At 46.0% G+C, this 25456-nt stretch overlaps 1 protein-coding gene and 1 long non-coding RNA gene across 3 annotated transcripts; one reads left to right on the top strand and one right to left on the bottom strand.

Annotated features, from left to right (window-relative positions):
* Nucleotides 1–9167: 9167 nt before the first annotated feature.
* LOC140708638 (uncharacterized) lies at nucleotides 9168–16748 on the bottom strand. 2 transcript variants are annotated; one of them, XR_012088785.1, is made up of 3 exons: nucleotides 15279–16748; nucleotides 11162–11240; nucleotides 9168–10930 (listed from the first exon to the last, which is right to left on the bottom strand). It is a non-coding gene; the product is annotated as an uncharacterized lncRNA (long non-coding RNA). The 2 variants fall into 2 exon arrangements; XR_012088784.1 differs by lacking the exon at nucleotides 15279–16748 and having other exon boundaries at nucleotides 11162–12884.
* CCL5 (C-C motif chemokine ligand 5) lies at nucleotides 14847–24103 on the top strand. The gene is made up of 3 exons (XM_008011081.3): nucleotides 14847–15121; nucleotides 16720–16831; nucleotides 23313–24103. The coding sequence occupies exons 1-3, from the start codon at nucleotides 14875–14877 to the stop codon at nucleotides 23398–23400; spliced, it is 447 nt and encodes a 148-aa protein (XP_008009272.3). The 5' UTR covers nucleotides 14847–14874; the 3' UTR covers nucleotides 23401–24103.
* Nucleotides 24104–25456: the final 1353 nt, after the last annotated feature.

Raw genomic sequence — 25456 nt, 5'->3', positions numbered from 1 at the left:
CCTGGCATGGCCTATGGAACACGATGGGTACTCAATAAAGGTGTGTTGCTTGATTGACTGAGAGAATGGATGATATATGGATGAGAGGATGAACGAATAGGCAAACAGATGAATGGATGGATGAGTGGGTGGGTGGGTGACTGGTGCGTTGAGTATTGGTTCACTTGTTTACTTGTTTTTATTTTTCTACTAGCATCCATTCCCCCTTCAAAATCACCTTGACATCTTTTTATGCAATTATTTCTTCCTTCCAGGGTATACAGTCTCAGTGGTACGACATATCAAGGATGCTAACTTCTCCTAGCCAAGAAGCAAGCAAATGACACAAGCATAGCTGGTCATACTCCCTCTCCTAGAACTGTGAATCCTGAGTAGAGTGAGATGAGGATAGGAAAATTAGCCGGAATACATTTATATCAACAGTGGCACCCTGATGGCACTGCCAAGTAGTTCCCGCTGTCCACACATCCAGAGTGTTTCTGGTTTCTCACGTGTCATTCTTCCAAGCCAAGTTCTCCAATGTCCTACCCATTCTATGAGCTACTCAACATTACTCCCAATACATTACCTTCCTAAGTTAGTGTGATATAATTATGTGTGTATATAATTACATGTACATAAGTTTTCATCCACAGTTCCTGGCTTATAACTCCCATAGCCCTTTTACAGTCTTCTGTTAGAATGTTGGGACACTTTAGGCCTTAGAAGCAGGCCTCAGGAAGCAGAATTTCTCTCTCTCTGACCTCTCCTGCCCCCGTTTGGTCTGCCCAAGGCAGGTCTGTAATCTAATTGTGGGTCATAAGACCCTCATTCCAGAGAGGGCTCTGCCCCATACCCTGGAGGAAGGAATGCCTCATAGAGAGGCCGAAAAGAATCTGAGCAGACAGGCCCTGCTGGATTCCCCCCTCAGTCTATTGGTATTAAATCATACCCTTTTTGCCCAGTCACATTTCAACATGGTTGTCCACGCTTTAATCATGCTTATCCAATGAAGTGTGTAAAAGGCCCAAGAAAACAAGATTCAGAGAGCTTCTGATCGCATGGAGGCTAACAGGACGGAGGAGAACTTATCCAGGCACTGAGCGAGTGGTGCCCAAGCTCCTCTAGATCTTGCCTTGTGTATCTTTCCATCTGGCTATTTATTTGCATCCTTTTTAAATGTAAGTAAGTACTTCCATGAGTTCCGTGAGCTCCTCCAGCAAATTAATCAAACCCGAAGAGGGTGGGTCATGGTAGCCCCAACTTGAAACCAGCTGGTCAGACATTCTGGAAGCCCAGACTCATGACTGGTGGGAAGGAGGGAGTAGTTCTGTGGAACTGATTCCTCAACCTGTGGTTTCTGAGGCAATTTCCAGGTAGATGGTGTCACAACTGAATTAACTGGTGGACACAAGGCTGTGTCCACTGCAGAACTGATTGATGACTTAGTGTGTGGAAAGAAGCCCCTACATATTTGGTCACAGAAGTCTTCTGTGTTGTTATGGTGTAAGAGAACAGGAAAAATGCATGTCGAGTGTTTTTTTCCACACTCCCAGTCCACAAAAGTTTTCTCCACTTATGAACAAATAATTTTTTTTTTTCCCTGAGACAGGGTCTCGCTCCGTCATCAAGGCTGGGGTGCAGTGGTGTGATCATGGCTCACTGCAGATGCAACCTCCCGGGTCCAAGTGATCCTTCTACCTCAGCCTCCCGAGTAAGTGGGACCACAGGTGTGTGCCATCATGCCCCGCTAATTTTTAAATGTTTTGTAGAGAAAGGGTCTCCCTATGTTGCGCAGGCCAGTTTTGAACTTCTGGGCTGAAGCGGTCCTCTCACTTCAGCCTCCCAAAGTGCTGGGATAACAGGCTTGAGTCACTGTGCCCCGCCGTGAACACAAAGAATTTTAACAGGCACAAGATGTAGATGTGAAGGAACAGATGAATGAATAGACGCATGCTGGACAGGAAGGAGTGAAGGGATGAGTGGATAGGTAGGAATGAGTGGGTAAGGGGAGGAGGGCAGTGCTGCTCACAGAAGTTCATGAGCTAAGTGGTAAAGTGAGTCCCAGGCCTTTGATGGATAAGAGGGAAAGAGGGGATGTTACTCCCTCAGCCTCACCCATAGGAGGAGTAATGTGAACTGATTTTAGGGGCAAACAGGAATCTTACCCCCAAATCTCACTCTAGTGTACTAGAAATCCTTCACTTCTGTATCTTTTAACTAAGAAGGAAATAAATAACATTGTCAGACCCTCATTTCACAGATAAGGAAACTTAGGCCTACAAAGGGCAAGTGCTTTGCCAAAATGTAACAAGTGGGTTTGGAGCTGCAATGGGACTAGAGCTTAGGTCTCTTAATTCCCATTCCTTGCTTTTTTCACCACCCAAAGCTGACACTAGAATGACTATGGTGCAAAATTTCCAAACCCTAATTTGAGGAAATTCCCCAAGGGGACTTTTTCATGCAAGCTGGAGAGCTTCAAAAATGTACTGAATGCCTAGGAAGGTTCTAAGGGACCTAATACTCTAACTTAACACTAGAAAGCAGGAGAAGCAGCATAGTGGGGAAGCAGGGGACTGGGACACCCGTCCCTGAGAATGGAAGTAATAGGCAAGAAGCCAAGGGGCTTCCCAGGACCAGCTAAAAAAGGGCAGCATCCAGACTACAACTAGAGTCCTGTAAGATTCTGAAACTTTGTTACTTCCTTTCTAAGGCTTCCTTCCTAAGCCTGTCTGTGAAACTCTTTGAAACGGGGTATGTGTACTAGCCTGCAAAGACAGCCAGGAAGGGAGAAGGAAGGATCACGTCCCCTTCCTTGGCCAGGCTCTGAGAGACAGAAATCCAGTGAAGGACAGAGCATGGGGCTGAGTGTCTGTAGCCCACTGCACTGAGGGCAGGGGAGCTCAGGGCAGGTCTGAGTCATCACCATTTTCTGTGTGTTTCTTCCTAATAAGTGAAATAATGTGTAGTGTCTAGCATGGTGCCTGACAGCTCACAGAAAATCCCCAACTTCCCCTCCCCCACCGCCATGTCTCCTAACTCTCAGGTGAGATGAACATCTCTACTGGGAGGGGAAGCCAGTGAGGGAAGAAATGCTGGCACCTCGACAATTGGGGAAAGAAAGGGAAGGAACGGTCTTCCAAGTATCTACTTTGTGCCAGAAATGGTGTTGGGCAATTTATTGATTGCCTCATTTAATCCTTTGAAATATCCTAGGAGTTAGGTATTCTCAGCCCCATTTCCAGAAAGGAAACCAAGGTGAAAAATAGTTAATAATTTGTTCAAAAACATATGAGAAAGTGCCAGGAATGGTGGCTCAATCCTATAATCCTAGCATTTTGGGAGGCCAAGGTGGGCGGATCACTTGAGTTCAGGAGTTTGAGACCAGCCTGGCCAACAAGGTGAAATGCTGTCTCTACTAAAAATACAAAAATTAGCCAGAAATCACTTGAACCTGGGAGGCGGAGGTTGTAGTGAGCCAAGATCGTGCCACTGTACTCCAGCCTGGGCAACAGAGTGAGATGCCATCTCAAAAAAAAAAAAAAAGACATACAGAAAGGGTTGGATGTGGTGCTCACACCCGTAATCCCAGCACTTTGGGAGGCCAAGGCAACTGGATCACTTGAGGCTAGGAGTTTGAGACCCACCTAGGCAACACAGTGAGATCACCTCTTTAGGGGAAAAGAAAAAAAATCTGCCACAAAAGCCATATCCAATAGAAAACATTTTCTTAAAAAAATAGCTAGGCGTGGTGGCATGCACCTGTAGTCCCAGCTACTCAGGAGGTCGAGGCAGGATGATTGCTTGAGCACAAGAGTTTGAGGTTACAGTAAGCAAGGATCAGCTGCTGCATTCCAGCCTGGGCAACACCTCTAAAGAAAAATCAAACAAAAAACGACATACAGAAAGTATGTGCTGTCTGATTTCAACCCCAAGTTTGTCCTGCCTTACCAGGCTCTCTCCTGGGGGCTGGAGGCAGTGGGGCCGAGGGCAGGGGTGATGGGGTTTGCAGGGGACAGCAGTGCTCCAGCAATAAGAGCTCTTGAAGAGTACTTCATGAGGGGGTATATACCAAGAGAGGAGAAGCCACCAGCCACCAACAAGCAGAGGAAAACAACAACAAAAACAGACCCCAAGGTATCAGGAGGAGGACAGTCTGAAGTCATCTGGCATCCAGCCATTTTGGAAGAACTGATGCTTCTCCATGGGCCTTGTTCCTACGGCCACCCCACCCCCAAGATATCTTGTGACAGGCTCCTCCAGTAACCAGAGGCAGGTGAGCCCTGCTCTGATCAACAAACACGCTGTATGTGGTCTCCAGCTGCAATAAACAAGTGGCTGTGCACAGCCAATGTCCTGTGTGGTGAAGGTGAGAAGAGTGAGGGGAGCCAAGCTGCAACCCTCAGCCTGAATGTGGTTGGAATTATGAAAGCAGTTGTCAAAGTTAGTACCCTGACATACTGCAATGCGCATTAAAGTGCACAGTGTAAGGGGACAGAAGGGGGGGAGGGGGGGAGGGGAGGGGGGAGGGGAGGGGGAGGGGGGGGAGGGGAGGGGGAGGGGAGGGGGAGGGGAGGGGGAGGGGAGGAGAGGAGCAGAACAGAATAACACAGAAAGAACAAACCAGAGCTGGACCAAAAATCAAGGCCAGAATGTTGTAGAGTCTTGGGTTCAAATTCTGCCTCCTCCTGGGAAGTCCCCTGAGCCTGCTACAGGGTCTTGGCTTGCACCCCATTGCCTCTGGCAGATCCTCCACCCAGTGCCAATGGAGCACCTATCCCACGCAAGGTCCTTCAGAAACAAAGAGTGAGATCGCTTCCAGTCTCAGGTGGGGAATATTTAGACTTGTAAACAGGGGCAAAGAAGGAGAGAAACAACCAGGAAGTAACTCTCCAATTTGCAGATGGGGAAAATTAAGGTCCATTAGGAGGAAATGACTTTGCCTCAGGCTTCTCTTGGGGTCCCAGATTTCTAGAGGAAGAGGGGAATTTCCCTGCTTTAGGCATGTTTTTAAGAGCAGCAGAACAGCCAGAGCTGCTGCCAACAGTCCGAGGTCAGGAGGGGAACTCCATGTCGGATAAAAGCTTTGGAATCCAGATGGAGTAAGGTTTCATTTTCTCTGCCTGCATTTGGTTTCCTAACAGCACAATGTGAGACTTGGCTAGCAGCCAGCTTAGCTTTGGAAAAGAGTGAGTGATGGGAGAGAAAAAAATAAAAATAAAGACTGTGCCAGGAAGGGAAGGGAGGGGAGGAGAGGGGTTACACTAGGCTAGAGGGGATATGGGCATGGCTGTAGAGGATTATGCTAGGAAAAGGGGTGCCAGAGGCATGAAAGCTGATAGGAACAAGCCCTGTGGATCAAGAGGCCCATCAGTGAGCCTGCAGGGTCTATGAACTACTTACATGCAAAATTGCATGTGTCTGTCTGCGTAGGTCTCTACAGATTGGTGGAAGTGTTCACAGCTTTCATGAGTTTGTTTTTTTTTTTTTTAAGAAAGGCACACTGCCACATGCAACACCTCATTTGGATGTGTCTGGAGTCTTGGAAGTTTGACGATCCTACATTCTCCTACAAATGGACCTTGAGAGCTTGTTTGGAGGTTCTAGCAGGGGAGCGCAGCTACTCGTATACCCTTGACCAAAGAACAGTGCTCCGCTATTTGGGAAGGTTGTCCTCTTCTGAAACGGCCTTTGCAGAAATCATAGCAGTGAGAAAATTATGACAGTGAAAGAAATCTGACCTAATTGACTCCATCTTGCTTCTAACCTCCCAGCTGCCCTTGTTCATTCCTGGGCATAGGGAGCACTAACTTTGGGAGGAATTTAGTTTATAGTTTAACTTTGAAACAAAGTTGATAACAGCCCCTCCCTGAGACAAACCCACTCCTTGCTTGGGGACCAGAAAGCCTTTGTAAAACTAACGCATTGGCCACAAGATGAGAAATTACAGCTCGGAAGTCATGCAGCCAGAGGCCTTGAGATCACTAACCTCCCCAGTTGCTCCTGTAGTGAATATTATTACTGTAAAGCCTAAGATCAGTGTTTGAGGTATTTTTCAGACCCTGCCTTCTGATGGATCAGCTGGCACCACCCAGACCAGTAAACTGGCTCATCTGGTCTTCTGACCCCCATCCAGGAACCGACTCAGTGCAAGAGGACAGCTTCAGCTCCTTGTAATTTCATCCCTGACCCAACCAATCAGCATTCCCGCTTCCCTCGCCCCCTGCCCGCCAAACTACCTTTAAAAAACCCGAGCCTCCAAATCTTCAGGGAGGCTGATCTGAGTCATAATAAAACCCCTGTCTCCTGTTTAGCTGGCTCTATTTGTATCAAACTCTTTCTCTATTGCAATTCCTGTGTCTTGATAAACTTGCTCCATCTGGGCAGCGGGCAAGAAGAACCCACTGCGTGATTAAACCAAGTGCACGGCTTTAGGAGGGACACACATGGAACGGTAGAGAGAGAAGGGGACACGGGCCTAGCCAGCTAGATCAGCCAAATTGAGACCGACTAGGAGTGGGACTTGGCTGCAGCTCACCAGCACTAGAGCTTTCTTTCATGCATTCCCACTGGCTACAAACTGTACACCACTATCTCACTGACACCATGTTTAACCATGTCTTTTACTTCATAAATTCCAGGAACTGGCCTTAGGAAATCCAAGTATCAAACCAAGGTTGTGGAGTATTCCACCTCAGGAAGGAATGCTGAACAACTGATTTACAGACTTGTTGCCCCAGCCAGACCACCAGTTAGCTCATTCCTCAAGATAACCATTACAACCAGATAATGCTAACCTGCATACCCTACCACTCACATGTTTTGCCCAGCCCAGCCTGCGTACCCTACCCCTGATGTCAATTCTCACGCTTTGCCTAATTAAAATGCCTTACCAGCTATTTGCACAGAGTCAGTCAGGGAATTCTCTCTTGTGCTGTCTCCCTTATGTCCAGGCAAAAGCTCCAATGAAGTCTTGTCTGGGAAAACTCTTTCGGCCTCATGTCAATTTCTATTGCATTGAGAACCCAAGAAACTATGGTCGGTAACAGAACCAACCCTGGTGATCAATAGGGTGACAGATGTTGCAGCCAGATCACCCTCACATCCTCATCAGGTTCCCTTTTTTTTTTTTTTTTTTTAAGACAGAGTGTCGCTCTGTGGCCCAGGCTAGAGTGCAATGGCGCAACCTCTGCTCACTGCAACCTTTGCCTCCCAGGTAAAAGCCATTCTCCTGCCTCAGCCTCCCAAGTAGCTGGGACTACAGGCATGTGCCACCACGCCTGGTTAACTTTTTTGTACTTTCAGTAGAGACGGGGTTTCACCATGTTGGCCAGGCTGGTCTAAAACTCCTGACCTCAAGTGATCCTCCTGCCTTGGCCTCCCAAAGTGCTGGGATTACCGGTGTGAGCCATGGTACTGGGCTTTTTTTTTTTTTTTTTTTTTTTTTTTTGAGACAGTCTTGCTCTGTCATCCAGGCTAGACTGCAGTGGCACAATCTCGGCTCACTGCAACCTCCGTCTCCCAGGTTCAAGCAATTATCCTACCTCAGCCTCCCAAGTAGCTGGGATTACAGGCACCTGCCACCATCCCCAGCCAATTTTTGCATTTTTAGTAAAGATGTGGTTTCACCACATTGGCCAGACTGGTCTCGAACTCCTGTCCTCAGGTGATCTGCCCGCCTTGGCCTCCCAAAGTGCTGGGATTGCAGGCGTAAGCCACTGCACCTGGCCCTTTCTTTTCTTTTTTTTCTTTTTTTTTTTTTTTTTTTTTTTTGAGGCAGGGTCTCACTCTGTCACCCAGGCTGGAGTGCAATGGCTCGATCTTGGCTCACTGCAACCTTTGCCTCCTGGGCTCAAGCGATCCTCCTGCCTCCCCACGGAGTAGCTGGGACTACAGGCGTGCCACCATGCCCAGCTAATTTTTGTATTTTTAGTAGAGATGGGGTTCGCCATGTTGCCCAGGCTGGTCTTGAACTCCTGAGCTCAAGCAATCCACCCGCCTCCCCTTCCTGAAGTGCTGAGATTACAGGCATAAGCCACCGTGCCCAGCCCTCATCAGATTCTTAAATGGCTCCATTGCCCCAAACAGGTTAGGCTCAATATCTTACTTTACAGATGAAGAAATTTAGGCCCAGAGAAAGTAAGCAACTTGTTCAAAGTCATCATTAATAATAGCAAGGCAGACACAGAAAGGAAAATACTACATGATCTCACTTACATGTGGAATCAAAAAAAGTCAAATACATGGAAGCAAAGAGTAGAACTTTGGCTACCAGTGGTGGGGCTGTAAGAGGAATTGGGAGATTCTGCTCAAAGGGCACAAAGCTGTGGTTATGCAGAATCGAATGTGCAGTATGAGGACTGCAGCAGTGCCCCTTTATCTGTGGTGGATGTTCCAAGACCCCCAGTGGATGCCTGAAACCATGGATAGTACCTGTTATATACTATTACATTATGTGTTTTTTCCTATACTACCTATGATAAACTTTATAAATTAGGCACAGTAAGAGATTAACAACAATAATAACAAAATAGAACAATTATAACAATATACTGTAATAAAAGTTATGTAAATGTTTATATCTGGAATTTTCCATTTAATATTTTCTGACCATGGTTGACCAAGAGTAACTGAAACCACAGTAAGCAAAACCAGAATAACCAAAATATAGATAAGGGAGGACTACTGTATAGTTAATAATATTGAATACTGGAAATTTTCTTTTCTTTTTTTTTTTTTTGGAGACAGAATCTTTCCCTGTCAGCCAGGCTGGAGTGCAGTGGCACAATCTCGGCTCACTGCAACCTGCGTTGAGTTGGTTTTATCCTGCAATCCCTGGCTCAAGCAATTCTCCTGCCTCAGTCTCCTGAGTAGCTGGGATTACAGGCGTGTGCCACCATGGCTGGATAATTTTAGTATTTTTTGTAGAGACCGGGTTTCACCATATTGACCAGGCTGGTCTCAAACTCCTGACCTCAGGTAATCCACCCACCTCAGCTTCCCAAAGTGCTGGAATTACAGGCATGAGCCACCGCACCCGGCCGAATACTGGAAATTTTCTAAGAGAAGAGATTTCAGGTGCTCTCACCACACACACAAAAATAGCGGTAACTGTATGAAGAGACAGATACATTAATTTGTTTAACTGCAATAATCATTTCACTATGTATATGTATATCAAAACGTCATGTTGTAAATATGTTTATTAAAAATACAGTTATTAAAAATACATAAATAAATAATAAGTCATAAAGCTGGATTTTGAACCTAGAAGTCTGACTCTAGAGAGCCCATTTAATCAAGATGCTACAAGAAGTTAGTATGACTTAATCAGCATTGATTTAACAGCATGTCTAAGACATTTATTGGAAAGCAGGTGGAGAATACAAATAAATAGAAAACACACAGGACACTGTCACTGTTTTCATGGAGTTAAGACAAGACCAGTGAAAAGATGATTCACAATAAAAGAGTGTAAATTTGCTTGTTTTTTGTTTATCTCCCTTCTCCCCGTCCCCCTACCCTACACCCAAACAAGCTCCAGATGGCAGGTCTTTGCCTGTCTTACTAGCCATGGTGCCTGCAGTGCCTAGAACGGTGCCCAGTTCATAGCAATTCTCAGTAAAATCTGTAGAGTGGGTAAGGAATGACTGAGGGGTACAGACCACGCAGACTGAAGGCACAGGGAGAGCAGCGACTGCTCCATGATGGTGTACTGGTATACCTCACCTTACGTCTCCTAAGCACATCCATGATCATTATTGCCCTTGATCCTCTCCACCACTACTGTGGGTCAGACAGGAAGGAGTTCCTGGTTTTCAGGAATATAATGTGTTGGGTGAATAATAATGACAGTTACCATTCATTGAACACCCACCCTGTACCAGGCACCATACTGTTTACGTGGGCTCTCTAATTTGCTTATACATGGAATCAGTACGTTAGCACCAGAGAAAAAATTGAAGATAGCCCATCAAGCCCAAACCTTGATTTTGCATAGGAGAAAATGAATGGTAGAAATGAAATAAAAATTAGATTCTCCTCCCTCCTGTGCTCCTCACAATCTATTAGAATCAATGAAAGGGAAGAAAAATACTCCCACGGCTGGGTGTGGTGGTTCATGCCTACAACCCCAGCACTTTGGGAGGCCAAGGTGGGAGGATTGCTTGAAGCCAGGACTTCGAGACCAGCCTGGGCAACATGGCAAGATCCCATCTATAACAAAATTTAAAAATTAGCCCAGTATGGTGCAGTGGCTCATGCCTATAATCTCAGCACTTTGAGAGGTCGAGACGGGCGGATCACAAGGTCAGGATATCGAGACCAACCTGGCTAACATGGTGAAACCCGATCTCTACCACAAATACAAAAAATTAGCCACGCATTGTGGTGGGCGCCTGTAGTCCCAGCTACTTGGGAAGTTGAGACAGGAGAATGGTGTGAACCAGGGAGGCGGAGCTTGCAGTGAGCCGAGATCATGTCACTGCACTCCAGCCTGGGTGACAGAGCAATACTCTGTCTCAAAAAAAAAAAAAAAAAAAAAAAAAAAAAAGGCCAGGTATGGTGGCTCACACCTGTAATCCCAGCACTTTGGGGGGCTGAAGCAGACAGATCACGAGGGCAGGAGATTGAGACCATCCAGGCTAACACAGTAAAGCCCTATCTCTACTAAAAATACAAAAAAGTAGCCAGGCGTGGTGGTGGGTGCCTGTAGTTCCAGCTACTCGGGAGGCTGAGGCAGGAGAATGGCGTGAACCCAGGAGGCGGAGCTTGCAGTGAGCCAAGATTGTGCCACTGCACTCCAGCCTGGGCAACAAAGCCAGACTCCGTCTCAAATTAGCCCAGCATGGTGGTGCACACCTGTAGTCCCAGCTGCTCAGGAGGCTGAAGTAGGAGGATCTCTTGAACCCTGGAGTTCAAGCCTGCAGGTGATCAGCAACTGCATTCCAGCCTGGGGAACAGAGTGAGATGCTGTCTCAAACAACAACAACAACAACAAAAGTACTCTTGACATTCCCACTGCCTATTCCCACTCAGCAATCCCCACATCCCACCATCCTACCCACCACCCCCTGTCCCACCACCACTTACACACAGATATACATATACACACACACAGTGGAAAGGTTTGCTGGGATTCAAAGATGAGGAGCATGTCGGTGTTGTCTGCGGGTTTCCTCACCTCTGTCCTTAGCTCGTGTCCCAACTCAGCATATCTGGTATCCAGGAAAACACTTTCTTTTCTTCCTTAAAGAGGGAAACTGAAATCAAGGAAAGAAAACAGAAATTGAGCTCACAGGAGAAAACTAAGCCTTGGCAATCGTTTTATGATTTTCTCTAGAAACAATGAAGTGTGGTAGAAAGTCCATGGGTTCAATGTTGAACTCTACTACTGTAGGCTGTGACTATAAGCTAGTCACTTAACCTCTCTAAGCCTCAACGACCCATCTGTTTTAAAAAAGACTTTTTGTGGCCAAGTGTGGTGGCTCATGCCTGTAATCCCAGCACTTTGGGAGGCCAAGGCAGGCGGACCACCAGGTAAGGAGATTGAGACCATCCTGGCTGACACGGTGAAACCCCGTCTCAACTAAAAATACAAAAAAATTAGCCAGGCATGGTGGCAGGTGCCTGTAGTCCCAGCTACTCCGGAGGCTGAGGCAGGAGAATGGCGTGAACTGGGGAGGCGGAGCTTGCAGTGAGCCAAGATCTCGCCACTGCACTCCAGTCTGGGCGAAAGTGAGAGAATCCATCTTTAAAAAAAAAAAAAAAAAAAAAAAAAAAAAAAGCCAGGCGCGGTGGTTCACGCCTGTAATCCCAGCACTTTGGGAGGCCGAGGCAGGCGGATCACGAGGTCAGGAGATTGAGACCATCCTGGCTAACACAGTGAAACCCTGTCTCTACTAAAAATACAAAAAATTAGCCAGGTGTGGTGGTGGGCGCCTGTAGTCCCAGCTACTTGGGAGGCTGAGGCAGGAGAATGGTGTGAACCTGGGAGGCGGAGCTTGCAGTGAGCCAAGATTGTGCCACTGCACTCCAGCCTGGGCGACAGAGCAAGACTCTGTCTCGAAAAAAAAAAAAAAAGATTTTTGTAATAAATAAATAAAGATTTTTTGTAATATTGACTGGGGGTTTAGTTTAGACTGCTGAAAAGCATAAATTACAGAATATCCTTAAAGGCACTGACATCTTACTCTTAATGATAGCATGATAATAATAGCCAGTGTTATTAAGTACTTAACAACATGTGTCAGACGTTGCACTAAGAGCTTTGCAAGCATGAGAACATTTATAGGGACTTAATTGTCTTGATAGTTGTGTGAGGGACTATTATTATTATCACTGATTTATAGGTAAGGAAACTGAGACCAGAGAGATTATTAATAACTTACCTGAGGCCACCTGGCCAATGAACAGGAGAAACTGCCAAGTCCCTGCTCTTAACCCACTGCCTTTTCCAGAACCTCTCACATGTTTGGCAACTTACCTTAGACCTAACATGGCTTTGTGAAGGAAACAATTGCTAGAACATTTTAATGTGGCTGGATGAATGTTTCTAAAGTGCTTGCAATTTGTTTCTTTAAATGAGATGGCCATACTTTCCAAAATTATGTTTCCATTGTTAATTGATTGAGCTGTAAGGAGGGCATGAGAGGATTGTTGTAACCAGCTTGGAACAAGGCCTGGCGCGGTGGCTCGCGTCTGTAATCCCAGCACTTTGGAAAGCCAAGGTGGGCAGATCGCCTTAGGTCAGGAGTTTGAGACCAGCCTGGCCAACAGGGTGAAACCCTGTCTCTACTAAATATACAAAAATCAGCCAGGCATGGTGGCGATGCCTGTAATCCCAGCTACTCAGGAGGCAGGAGAATTGCTTGAACTTGGGAGGCTGAGGGTGCAGTGAGCCGAGACCGCACCACAGCACTTCAGCCTGATCAACAGAGTGAGACGCTGTCTCAAAAAAAAAAAAAAAAAAAAAAAAAAAAAAGGCTTAGAATAGCAGCTGAAACCTAGAAAGGCCTTGATAACTGTTAACTGCCTTACTGATGTGATTCACTGGTCAGAGCTGGGGCATGGTCATCAGAAACACCTGCCTTCAAATCCCACTTATCAGCTGCCTGAGCTTGAAGATGTTGTCTGTTCTGAGGCTTAGTTTCCTTTTTGGTCAAATGAGAATAATAACCACTCTGCCTCAAAGTCATCGTGAGGAAGAAATGTGACAAAGTCTTCCCATTCTGGGTGACTTAGTCACCCTCAACCACCATGTTACAAGTGTGAGAGTAGCAAACAGAAAATGATCTCAGTAGAGGGTTACATTTTGTTTATTTTGCTTTTGTCATTCTCAATAAACACTTTTCTTTTAAATAATTCAGATGCCGGCCAGGCGCGGTGGCTCACGGCTGTAATCCCAGCACTTTGGGAGGCCAAGGCGGGTGGATCATGAGGGCAGGAGATAGAGACTATCCTGGCTAACACGGTGAAACTCTGTCTCTACTAAAAACACAAAAAAATTAACCAGGCGTGGTGGCGGGTACCTGTAGACCCAGCTACTCAGGAGGCTGAGGCAGAACAATGGCATGAACCCAGGAGGCAGAGCTTGCAGTGAGCCGAGATCGCACCACTGCACTCCAGCCTGGGCGACAGAGCAAGACTCCATCTCAAAAATAATAATAATTATAATTATAATAATAATTCAGATGCCAATTTCAGCCTAGCCCAGATCAAATTGTTGCTAATTGTTAACTACTAAAATAGGAATTGATAAAGACTTACTATATCCAGTTCTTTGGAATGGAATAAGGATCCCAGCTCTAATCCAGAAGTTCCACATGGGTTCAGTTTTGAGGATACTCCTAACCACGAACCCTTTAATGTTGGGCAGTACTTAATGGACGGAGCACCGAAGTGGGAGCGAGGGCAACTGCGTTCTGATCATTCTGATGAATGATCTCTGTCATTCATTTGCTGTGTGTTCTTAGCAAGTCACTCCTGCTCACTGGGCCTTGATTTCCTCGTGTGCAACTGAAGAACATGGAAAAAAATGGATCCCTAAAGTCCTTTGAAGCTTTCATATTCTGTAACTTTTGTGCCCAAGAAGGCCTTCAGTGAGATGGGATCCCAGTATTATATTGAGTTTCCTCATTCATAAAGTGGGGATAATAATAGTAAATGAGTTGACACACGCTAAGCCGGTAGAATAGTGGCTGGCACAGATAAGCCCTCAGTAAATGGTAGCCAATAATGGTAGAGTATGCTGTAAGAGATCTTTCTCTCTCTCTCTGCTTCTCAACAAGCCTCTAATCAATTATTCTACTTTATAAACAAGGAAATAGAACTCAAAGACATTAAGCACTTTTCCCAAAGGTCACTTAGCAAGTAAATGGGAGAGACCCTATGGCCAGGATGAAAGAAAGAAATTCCCACAAGAGGACTCATTCCAACTCATATCTGGTGAAAAGGTCCCCAATGCCCAGCTCAGATCAACTGCCTCAATGTACAGTGTGAGTGTGCTCACCTCCTTTGGGGACTGTATATCCAGAGCACCCTCCTCAATAAAGCACCTTATAAATAACATCCTTCCATGGATGAGGGAAAGGAGATAAGATCTGTAATGAATAAGCAGGAACTTTGAAGACTCAGTGACTCAGTGAGTAATAAAGACTTAGTGACTTATGATCCTGTTCTAACTGCCTGTCCTTGTTGTCCCCAAGGAAGCAGCTTACTGCTCTCTGAGGAGGACCCCTTCCCTGGAAGGTAAAACTAAGGATGTCAGCAGAGAAAGGTTTCCACCACTGGTGCTTGGTCAAAGGGGAAACTGATGAGCTCACTCTAGATGAGAGGGCAGTGAGGGGGAGACAGAGACTCGAATTTCCGGAGGCTATTTCAGTTTTCTTTTCCGTTATGTGCAATTTCACTTATGATACCGGCCAATGCTTGGTTGCTATTTTGGAAACTCCCCTTAGGGGGTACCCCTTAACTGGCCCTATAAAGAGCCAGCCTGAGCTGCAGAGGATTCCTGCAGAGGATCCTGTGACAGCACGTGGACCTCCCACAGCCTCTCCCACAGGTACCATGAAGGTCTCCGTGGCTGCCCTCGCTGTCATCCTTGTTGCTACAGCCCTCTGCGCTCCTGCATCTGCCTCCCCATGTAAGTCCTGGTCTTGACCACCACTGCCTGTGGAGTCGGACCCTCTGCCTAGAATGCCCACCCTATCCCAATGACTGTCCCAGACCTTGCCCTCTTTTCAACTGTAGCATGAATATTGTCCGAACCCCATTATTTACATTCTTGTGGATTGTCTTACCCAGATGTCCTGTTGTATCTCTATGCTGCTTCATGGCAGGGATCTCCTGATCAGTTTTCCTGTCTTCAAGGTCTACATCCCCAAGGCCTACAGGAGTTCACTGAGTGTGGACTCATGTTGGGGAGATTAGTAGTCATGAGTAGCTCACACTGACTTTGAAACGCTACTGACTCATGCCTGTCAGCAGCAGGGTTTCTAAGAAATTTAACTAAACTAAAACTTCCTGAGACCCTGAGATAGCCATATTCTCTCTCATTTCATAAATGTAAAAAATTGGCTTATGAGAGGGTATGTGGCTTTATTAGAGTGAATACATTTAAAAAACAAATAAAAACAAAGAGAGGATAATAAAAGCTAATTAAATGGCTACTGTGGATCAGGCATTGTGCTGATTTTTGTACATCTTTTTTCTTTTTCTTTTTTTTTTTTTTTTTTTTTTTTTTGAGATGGAGTCTTTGCTCTGTCGCCCAGGCTGGAGTGCAGTGGCACGATCTCGGCTCACTGCAAGCTCCACCTCCCGGGTTCACGCCGTTCTCCTGCCTCAGCCTCCGGAGTAGCTGGGACTACAGGTGCCCACCACCATGCCTGGCTAATGTTTTGTATGTTTTAGTGGACACGGGGCTTCACCGTGTTAGCCAGGATGGTCTTGATCTCCTGACCTCGTGATCCACCCTCCTCAGCCTCCCAAAGTGCTGGGATTATAGGCGTGAGCCACCACGCCTGGCCGATTTTTGTACATCTTATTTAATACCTACAACTCTTCTTTGAGTAGCTGTCCTTGACTTACAGATGGGAAAACAGAGAGGTTAAGTAACTTGTCCATGGGCAGGCACAGAGCTAGGAAAAGGGGAGACTGATATTCAAACCTGGTTCCATCTCGCTGGGAAGATAAAAACTACTCCTCTGCTGGGAAGTGGCAACTGATGCTTCCCAGCGTGATCTTGAATTAACTGACCAACAAGAAGTTCTCTGTTGAGAGCCCTTCTCACTGAAGCTCAACAGGAGCTCTCAAGATACAATATGCATCTCCAGGCTGCTCTTAGGATCCTGGCTGAGTTATGGAGCCTGAGCTTTGGAAGCCTCCCCACAACCTGCCCTAGGTCTCAAAGAAACCAAGTTCTGAATCCATTGAGGATTCTGGAAGGGCAAGAATGAGGCCAGAGGACCCAGGACAAGCCAGGAGGAGGCCCTGAGAGCCAAGGGCAGAGGGTTATGGTGTAGAGGAATGGATACAAGCTTGGCTCAAAGATTAGATGAGGGGTTGGAATCCCCACTCTGTTACCATTTATCTATGGCCAAGTGACTTTACCTCTCTGAGCCTCAGTTTCTGTCAAGGAAGATAACAGTTCTTTCTAAATAAATCATACAAAGTGTCCAGCACAATGTCCAGTGTGCAGTAGCAATGAATAAAAGGGTCTCCCTCCTTCCTTTCCTCTTCCAGATGCCTCAGACACCACACCCTGCTGCTTTGCCTACATTGCCCGCCCACTGCCCCGTGCCCACATCAAGGAGTATTTCTACACCAGTGGCAAGTGCTCCAACCCAGCAGTTGTGTGAGTCTCAGCCCCATGGAGCCCTCCCAGAGCCTGATCCCCCAGGAGTCCTCTGAGAGGATGCCCTACCCACTCCCACCCATCCTCCAGCTACGAGCAGCCACAGCTCCTCCACTTCTAGCCTCAGAGTCCCCTGCTATCATGAAAAAAGACTAGACAAGCTGTCCTTAGAGAATCCTGCCCACTCTGATGGACTATGTTCCTAGGACTCCAATCTTTTTTTTTTTTTTTTTTTTGAGACGGAGTCTCACTCTGTCGCCCAGGCTGGAGTGCAGTGACACGATCTTGGCTCACTGCAAGCTCCACCTCCTGGGTTCACACCATTCTCCTGCCTCAGCCTCCCAAGTAGCTGGGACTACAGGTGCCTGCCACCATGCCTGGCTAATTTTTTGTATTTTTTAGTAGAGACAGGGTTTCACCACGTTAGCCAGGATGGTCTCGATTTCCTGCCCTCGTGATCCACTCACCTTGGCCTCCCAAAGTTCTGGGATTACAGGTGTGAGCCACCACGCCCAGCCTAGGACTCCAATCTTTACTAGTGTGGCCTTTACTTCAACATGGTCTGGAATGCTACTGTGTGGGGAAGATCAAGTCAGTCATCCCCTTCAGTGAAGAATCCTACAGTCCCCCATATTTCACACCAAATCAAATCCACCTAAACCTCAGAGGAACTAGGGAGGAGAGGTCAGAGGTCAGGGATCTATAATTGCAGTCAAATAAAAAAAAAAAAGCCATCCATCAAAGAAGAAATAAGGAAATAAGATTCACCTTTAAATATGCAAGCTAGTATATTTGGAAAAATATAATAAACCCTACTATATAGGAAATGCCTACTATGTGTCAAATGTCTTATGTGCATGATCTTTAAATTACACTTAGCTCTGACAAGTATGCATAATTCTCTCCATGTTTCAGGTATTAAAACTAAGATTCAGAGAGGTTTATTGACTTAGCCAAGGCTGCACAGTAAATGAGGGATGAAGCCCATCTCTAGAGCCTCCTCTTTCTGCTATAGCAAAGTCATTAGTGACAATTGCTTAAGAAATTTATGGTAGAGACTTCAAAAATGAAAATGGTACAATCCTGAAGTTTCCTATATAACAGTGAAGTTTTTGTTTTTGTTTTTGTTTTGAGACAGAGTCTCACTCACTCTGTTGCCCAGGGTGTGATCTCAGCTCACTGTTGTGCAATGGTGTGATCTCAGCTCACTGCATCCTCTGCCTCCTGGGTTCAAGCAATTCTCCTGCCTCAGCCTCCCAAGTAGCTGAGATTACAGGCATGCACCATCACGCCCAACTAACTTTTGTAATTTTTGTGGAGACGGAGTTTCACCATGTTGGCCAGGCTGGTCTTGAACTTCTGAGCTCAAGTGATCTGTCCAGCCCGGCCTCCCAAAGTGCTGGGATTACAGGCGTGAACCACCGCGCCTGGCCAGGGTGAAGTTTTTTAATGCAAAAATTTTTATGACACTGTCAAAGTTAGAGGTATTCAAAGACAGACTTTGGGTCTGATGAATCTTTTGAAGTATAGTGGTAATATTTAACAACTACTAATTTTATTTCTGAAAACAAATATTTTTCAAAAGAAGAAAATCCTTCCCTGAGCACATACTATGGGCAGACACAGATTACTAAAGCCACTGTCCCAGCCCAACCTTATGGGGCTCATAGTCTAATAAGAGGGGCAAGACAGACACAGCAATGACTAGAGCACCCAGCAAAAAAACATGACAAGGGAAAGAGAGAGGAAACATATTCCGCTTCAGGGATTTACAGGCTTGCTGCAAATGGTGCTGTCTGAGGAGAGATTTGGCCCGGCAGAGAAAAGCCTAGGGAATGGGATATATCAGGAAGAGGGACTGTCCCCCAGGATTCTACTTTGGTTAATGTAGAGTCTCCATGTAGGAAAGCACAGAGTGTCAGGAAAATGCAGCAAAAGTGCTAGAGCTGTCTAGTGTAAAATGAGCTAGAACAGGGAAAGTTGAGAAAACAGGAGTCCAGTTTAGCGGCTACTGTTGTTTTCCATGTGAGTAGCATTGGAACCTGAACAGTGCCTGAAGGAAAGGAGAAACAGGAAGTTTCAAAGACAGACACCTTTGAAACCTTCAAAGGTGGAATTTGCAAGCCCTAGCAGGTGATTTGAGGTCAAGAGCAAGGGAGAAACATGGGGGTTGAGGATGACACTGAGGTTTCCACCTCTGGCTGGAGAAATGTAGAACCATCTTAAGCCTTGTGGAAGAGCTGTTTAAAGAGGAAAGAGCTAAGGTGCCAGCAAGATAACCCTGTGGATACATCCAGTGGTGACGGTGAAATTAAGGGTTGGTAGCTGAGGAAATGGTGTTAGGGCTGAAAACATGACATTCTTTTGTAGGAAAAAGGGGTATCCCAACTTTAAAAAGGCAATGCAGCCTGCCTTGGTGAGTACTGGCTCTAGAGCTGGTTTGCTTTGTTAGAACTCCAGCTATGACACTTGCTGAGTGTAGGCCTTTCAATTAACCTCTTGGGACCCCAATTTCCTCCTCTACAAAATAGGGTAATAGAAGTACTTCCCCCACTGGGTCACAGTAAGATGAAAATGCTTACAATATGCTCTGGCACACAGTAGGTGCATAAATATTAGCTTATTATTATCATCATCATCTAAATGCATTATTGCATGCACAAAAGTAACAGGTGAAACTTAAGGAATGAATGCAATTCATTCATTCACTTACTCATTCAATAAACATCCATTAAGCATCAACTGTGTGCCAGGCCCAGGGCCAGAGACTTAGGAAAAAACACAAAGAAGAGAAAAGGGCAGCAGCTTTGAGAACATCCGCTCTTAAGGGGCAGGCAGAAGGAGGAAGTCAGGCAAGCAGAGGGTGCTAAAAATGGAGGTAAGGAGGGAAGACTTGGCAAGGAGGGGCTGTTCTTCAGTATCACAATCTGCGGGGAGGTTGGGGGCAGGAAATGGAGGCCTGAGCTACCCTTACCTCAGGTATTGATTTCCTGGCTTTTTGATTTCCTAGTCACAGGTCAAGGATGCCAAAGAGAGAGTGATAGCAAGTCTGGCAGGATTTCCTGTATGACTCCTAGCTGAACAAGGGCACGGTCTGGGTGTGAAACTCTTACACCACCCTAAAAAAGAACACAAACTCTAGGAAGTATGAGAGGCCAGAATACTGCTTCCGCTCCCTTTCTTATCTCTGCACACCGGGGTGGGAGAAAAAGAGATGGTCAGGTGGCTCTGAATGAGACTGGGAAAAGGGAAACCCAAACAGAAACCAAGATATCCCCATTCTCACCAGACAATCTAAGGCTTCACTTTATCTGAAAACATTCAGGCTCAAGAATGTGCAGGACACATCCAAAAATGGTTAAGATGGTAAATTTTATGTTATGAATATTTTACCACGATTTAAAAAAAAAATTCATGCTCTTAGGCACAGAATCAGGAGAACCACAAGAGCTTAGTGACTTTGACAGATACACCGATACATGCATATAGAAAGAATGAAAATATTAAACCAAAAAATGAATGATGAAATATTTAAATAAGGTGGGTACCTAGCACATCAGAACATATTTGGGAATAATATTTCCATCTAGGGAATACATTTCTATTCTTTTAAATGTGGTAGTAATCACAAAAGCAAAGGTGGAATTTCTGTGTTGTTTGAGACATACAATTCCTTTGTTATGCCATGTAATCATGTGGCATACTGTGTGGGTCAATAAGAGTTAAAAAATAAACTTCTAGCTGGGCACAGTGGCTCACGCCTGTGATCCCTGTACTTTGGGAGGCTGACGTGGGTCGTCACCTGAAGTCAGGAGTTCAAGACCAGCCTGGTCAACAGGATGAAACCCTGTCTCTACTAAAAATACAAAAACATCAGCTGGGCATGGTGGTGCGCACCTGTAATCCCAGCTACTCAGGAGGCTGAGACAGGAGAATCGCTTGAACCCGGGAGGCGAAGGTTGCAGCGAGCTGAGATTGTGCCACTGCACTCCAGCCTGGGCAATAAAAGCAAAACTCCATCTCAAAAATAAAAAATAAAATAAACTTCTGGCCAGGCATGGTGGCTTACCCCTGTAATACCAACGTTTTGGGAGATTGAGGTAGGAGGATGGCTTGAGCCCAGGAATTTGAGACCATCCTGGGCAACATGGTGAGACCTTGTCTCTACAAAAATAATTTTTTAAAAATTAACCAAATGTGATGGTATACACCTGTGGTCCCAGCTACTCAGGAGGCTAAGGTGGGAGAATCACTTGAGCCCAGGAGGTTGAGGTTGCAGTGAGTTGTGTTTATGTCACTATACTCCAGCCTGGGTGACAGTGAGACCCTGTCTCAAAAATATAAACAAACAAACAAACAAACTTCTGGATGGCTGCACAGTAAATAGTTGAATTTCTTCCTATGAGAACCTCTAAAATAACATATCCAGTATTTGAACTTAAGTAAAATCAATGTTCAAATTTCTTTTTTTTTTTTTTGAGACGGAGTCTCGCTCTGTCACCCAGGCTGGAGTGCAGTGGCCGGATCTCAGCTCACTGCAAGCTCCGCCTCCCGGGTTCACGCCATTCTCCTGCCTCAGCCTCCCGAGTAGCTGGGACTATAGGCGCCCGCCACCTCGCCCGGCTAGTTTTTTGTATTTTTTTAGTAGAGACGGGGTTTCACCATGTTAACCAGGATGGTCTCGATCTCCTGACCTCGTGATCCGCCCATCTCGGCCTCCCAAAGTGCTGGGATTACAGGCTTGAGCCACCGCGCCCGGCCTCAAATTTCTAATAATAATAATAATATGCAGGAAAAAATCCTAAAGGAAAAGCCAAAATGGGAAAGGGTAACTAGGCAGGACTGACCCTAAAGTAACGTGTTAATTGGCAGCACTGCTAGCAAGGCCCAAGGTCTCCCACAGGTAAAATCAGTCTCCCAGCAGACAGGTGAGGCAGGCAGCTGGACTGACCCTCATGACCCCCAACTTTTCCAGCTTTATCATCAATGCCCATGGAGATAAGGCCTCTGATTCTCATAGGCCTCCACATTCTGGCTGGTTACTTGGTGGAAGTGCTTTGACATTGCCATTATCTCATGGCCCTCAACTCCCCTGAGCCACAATGTTTAGTACCGGGACTTTTAGTCTCATGTTGCTCTCATCCACCCTAAAGCAGAAGTTTCAGAGCATTCTAGTAACAACACATGAATGGTATTTTTCCAAACTTACTCATGCATATTATCCTTTGAGCTTCACAGTAATTGTGCAAAGAATTATTTCTATCTACATTTCAGAGCTAAGCAAATAGACTCAGAGGCTTTAAGTGATTTGCCCAAAATGATCAAACTAATAAATGGTGAAATGAAGACTCAAGGTCATGCCCTTCTTTCATTCACCCACCCATGCACAGATGTATTCATTTGTTGAGTGTGCCAGGCACTGCATTGTCTAAAGCCAAATCAGATGCTCTTTCAAGAACTTCTTGGCCAGGCGCGGTGGCTCATGCCTGTAATCCCAGCATTTTGGGAGGCCGAGGCAGGTGGATCATGAGGTCAGGAGATCAAGACCATCCTGGCTAACATGGTGAAACACTGTCTCTACTAAAAATATAAAAAATTAGCCCAGGCGTAGTGGCGGGCGCCTGTAGTCCCAACTACTCAGGAGGCTGAGGCAGGAGAATGGCATGAACCCGGGAGGTGGAGATTGCAGTGAGCCGAGATTGCGCCACTGCACTCCAGCCTGGATGACAGAGACTCTGTCTCAAAAAAAAAAAAAAAGGCCGAGCACGGTGGCTCACACCTGTAATCCCAAAACTTTGGGAGGCCAAGGTGGGTGGATCACCTGAGGTTAGGAGTTTGAGACCATCCTGGTCAACATGGTAAAACCCCATCTCTACTAAAAATACAAAAATTAGCTGGGCATGGTGGTGGGCGCCAGTAGTCCCAGTTACTTGGGAGGCTGAGGCAGAAGAATTGCTTGAACCCGGGAGGCGAAGGTTGCAGTGAGCCGAGATTGTGCCACTGCACTCCAGCCTGGGCAAGAGAGCAAGACTCCATCTCAAAAAAAAAAAAAAAAAAAAAAGAACTTCTCGTCTCCCATTTATTCAGCCATGACTCAGTTTTGAGGGACACCTTATTCTCTTTGCATCTTAAGCACCCAGCACAGGGCCTGGAACAGAGGAAGTGCTGAGAAAAGGCTAGTGATTGGCAGGCTCAGCCCTGGGTTTCAAGGCTCCATATCCTCTTAGCTTTTCAGGCTACATATATTTGTGTGAAGGTGGTTAAAATGCACACAAATTTGTTTCTGGCTTGCAGCCCTTTGATCCAACAGAAGAGGAAATGTCCTCTCCTTAAAAGCCACAAATAAAATCTTATGGAGCTCCAAATATGCCCTACCCCAATACCATTATCATTTCCCTTTATACCTTAATCCACTTCATCCCCCAAACTGGCTGTCCCAGTACTGGGAAGGTCTCATCCTCCCTCTTCTCCTCTCCCACAGCTTTGTCACCCGAAAGAATCGCCAAGTGTGTGCCAACCCAGAGAAGAAATGGGTTCGGGAGTATATCAACTCTTTGGAGATGAGCTAGGATGGAGAGCCCTTGAACCTGAACTTACACAAATTCGCCTGTTTCTGCTTGCTCTTGTCCTAGCTTGGGAGGCTTCCCCTCACTATCCTACCCTACCCGCTCCTTGAAGGGCCCAGATTCTACCACACAGCAGCAGTTATAAAAACCTTCCCCAGGCTGGATGTGGTGGCGCACGCCTGTAATCCCAACACTTTGGAAGACCAAGGTGGGTGGATCACTTGAGGTCAGGAGTTTGAGACCAGCCTGGCCAACATGATGAAACCCCATCTCTACTGAAAATACAAAAATTAGCCTGGCATGGTGGTGCATGCCTGTAATCCCAGCTACTCGGGAGGCTAAGGCAGGAAAATCGTTTGAACCCAGGAGGTGGAGGCTGCAGTGAGCTGAGATTGTGCCACTTCACTCCAGCCTGGGTGATAGAGTGAGACTCCGTCACAACAACAACAAAAAAAGAAGCCTCCCCATCTAAAGCCTAGAAGAGCTTCTGAGGCTCTGCTTTGTCAAAAGGAAGTCTCTAGCTTCTGAGCTCTGAAGCCCCTTGGCTTTGCCAGGGCTCTGTGACCAGGAAGGAAGTCAGCGTGCCTCTAGAGGCAAGGAGGGGAGGAATACTGAGCTCCTAAGCTTCCATCTTAACCCCTCACAGGAGCTTATCGGCAAACATGAAAAATCGGCTTTCCATTAAAGTTCTCAATGCAACTATAAAGCTCACTCTTGGTTTGATTTCCTCCTGGGGAACTCTCCTTCCCCATGAGCATTGAGCACAGAGGGCTCCAGGGCTTGCAAACACCCGATATCCATCCTAGATTTGGATGACAGGGCTGAAAACAAAAGCTTTCTGAGAAGGGGGCATGGGTAGGCAGAGCAATTAAACTAATCAGTGACTTGTCCACTCTGGAGGGGGAGGGGAGACAATAGTCACTACATCCCCACCCCTGAGTCCCTGAGTTTATCTTACTGCCTGCCACAGCGTCACCCTGTTTCCTCAGACCTTGGTTGGCCCTTCCTCCCTGGCCTACCCTCCACCTTATCCCCAGTGGATTTCTTTAACACCACCCTTGCCCCTGGAATGGGATTCAATGGCAATTCCAAATGCCTCAGGTCTTTGAAATAAGGACAATGAGGTATTTTGTGGTTTTTCCACTAGTACACCAGCTCCTATAAGGTGGGGTATTCCAACTTTCCCAAGCTTGTCCCTTTATGTAAACATGTATTGACAATATATGTGGTCATAATAATAGTTAACATTAACTGAGCACTCACTATGTGACAGGGATTGGCTCAGCCCCTTACATTCATCATTCTTTTTCATCCTTAAAACCCTATAGGTTTAGGTACAGTTATTAGCCCTGTTTATAGTCAGGAAAACCCTTAGCAAGAGAGGGAAATGATTTGCCCAAAGCCCCACAGCTCAAAGAAAAATAAAGCAGGTGGGCCAGGCTCAGTGGCTCACGCCTGTAATCCCAGCACTTCGGGAGGCCGAGGCGGGCGTATCAAAAGGTCAGGGGATCGAGACCATCTTGGCCAACATGGTGAAACCCTGTCTCTACTAAAAATACAAAAAAATTAGCTGGGCATAGTGGCAGGCGCCTGTAGTCCCAGCTACTCAGGAGACTGAGGCAGGAGAATGTCGTGAACCTGGGAGGCGGAGCTTACAGTGAGCTGAGATCCGACCACTGCACTCCAGCCTAGGCAACAGAGCCAGACTCTGTCTCAAAAAAAAAAAAAAAAAAAAAAAAAGAAGAAGAAAAAGAAAAATAAAGCAGTTGATAAAACTTTACAATTAAGTTTAAACCCATCAGGTCTAATGCCAAAATCCATGCTTTTTTTTCCCACCCTTAATTTGCAAAATTCCAAACGTATGGAAATTTGCAAGTATATACCACATACCCTTCATCTAGAGTCAAATATTGACATTTTACCACATTTGCTTTATCTGTGTGTGGGGAAAGAGTGTGGTCAGTATATACATTTTTTTCTGAACCACTTGAGAGTAAGTTGCAAATGTGATGTCACTCTTGAAAGTGTCAGGCACATGCATACATCTGTAATAAACCTG

The sequence above is a fragment of the Chlorocebus sabaeus genome, chromosome 16, assembly GCF_047675955.1.
Source record: "Chlorocebus sabaeus isolate Y175 chromosome 16, mChlSab1.0.hap1, whole genome shotgun sequence".
NCBI classification, from domain to species: Eukaryota; Metazoa; Chordata; class Mammalia; order Primates; family Cercopithecidae; genus Chlorocebus; species Chlorocebus sabaeus.
Note: the sequence above shows the minus strand (reverse complement) of the source record. Positions and strands in the feature narration are given on the sequence as shown.

Bases quoted from the DNA above. Each gene is read 5' to 3' on its own strand.
- CCL5 (XM_008011081.3), top strand. From the start codon at position 14,875: ATGTGCAATTTCACTTATGATACCGGCCAATGCTTGGTTGCTATTTTG. The intron at 15,122-16,719 runs GTAAGTCCTGGT...TTCCTCTTCCAG, and splicing joins TCCTGCATCTGCCTCCCCAT to ATGCCTCAGACACCACACCC. The intron at 16,832-23,312 runs GTGAGTCTCAGC...CCTCTCCCACAG, and splicing joins TGCTCCAACCCAGCAGTTGT to CTTTGTCACCCGAAAGAATC.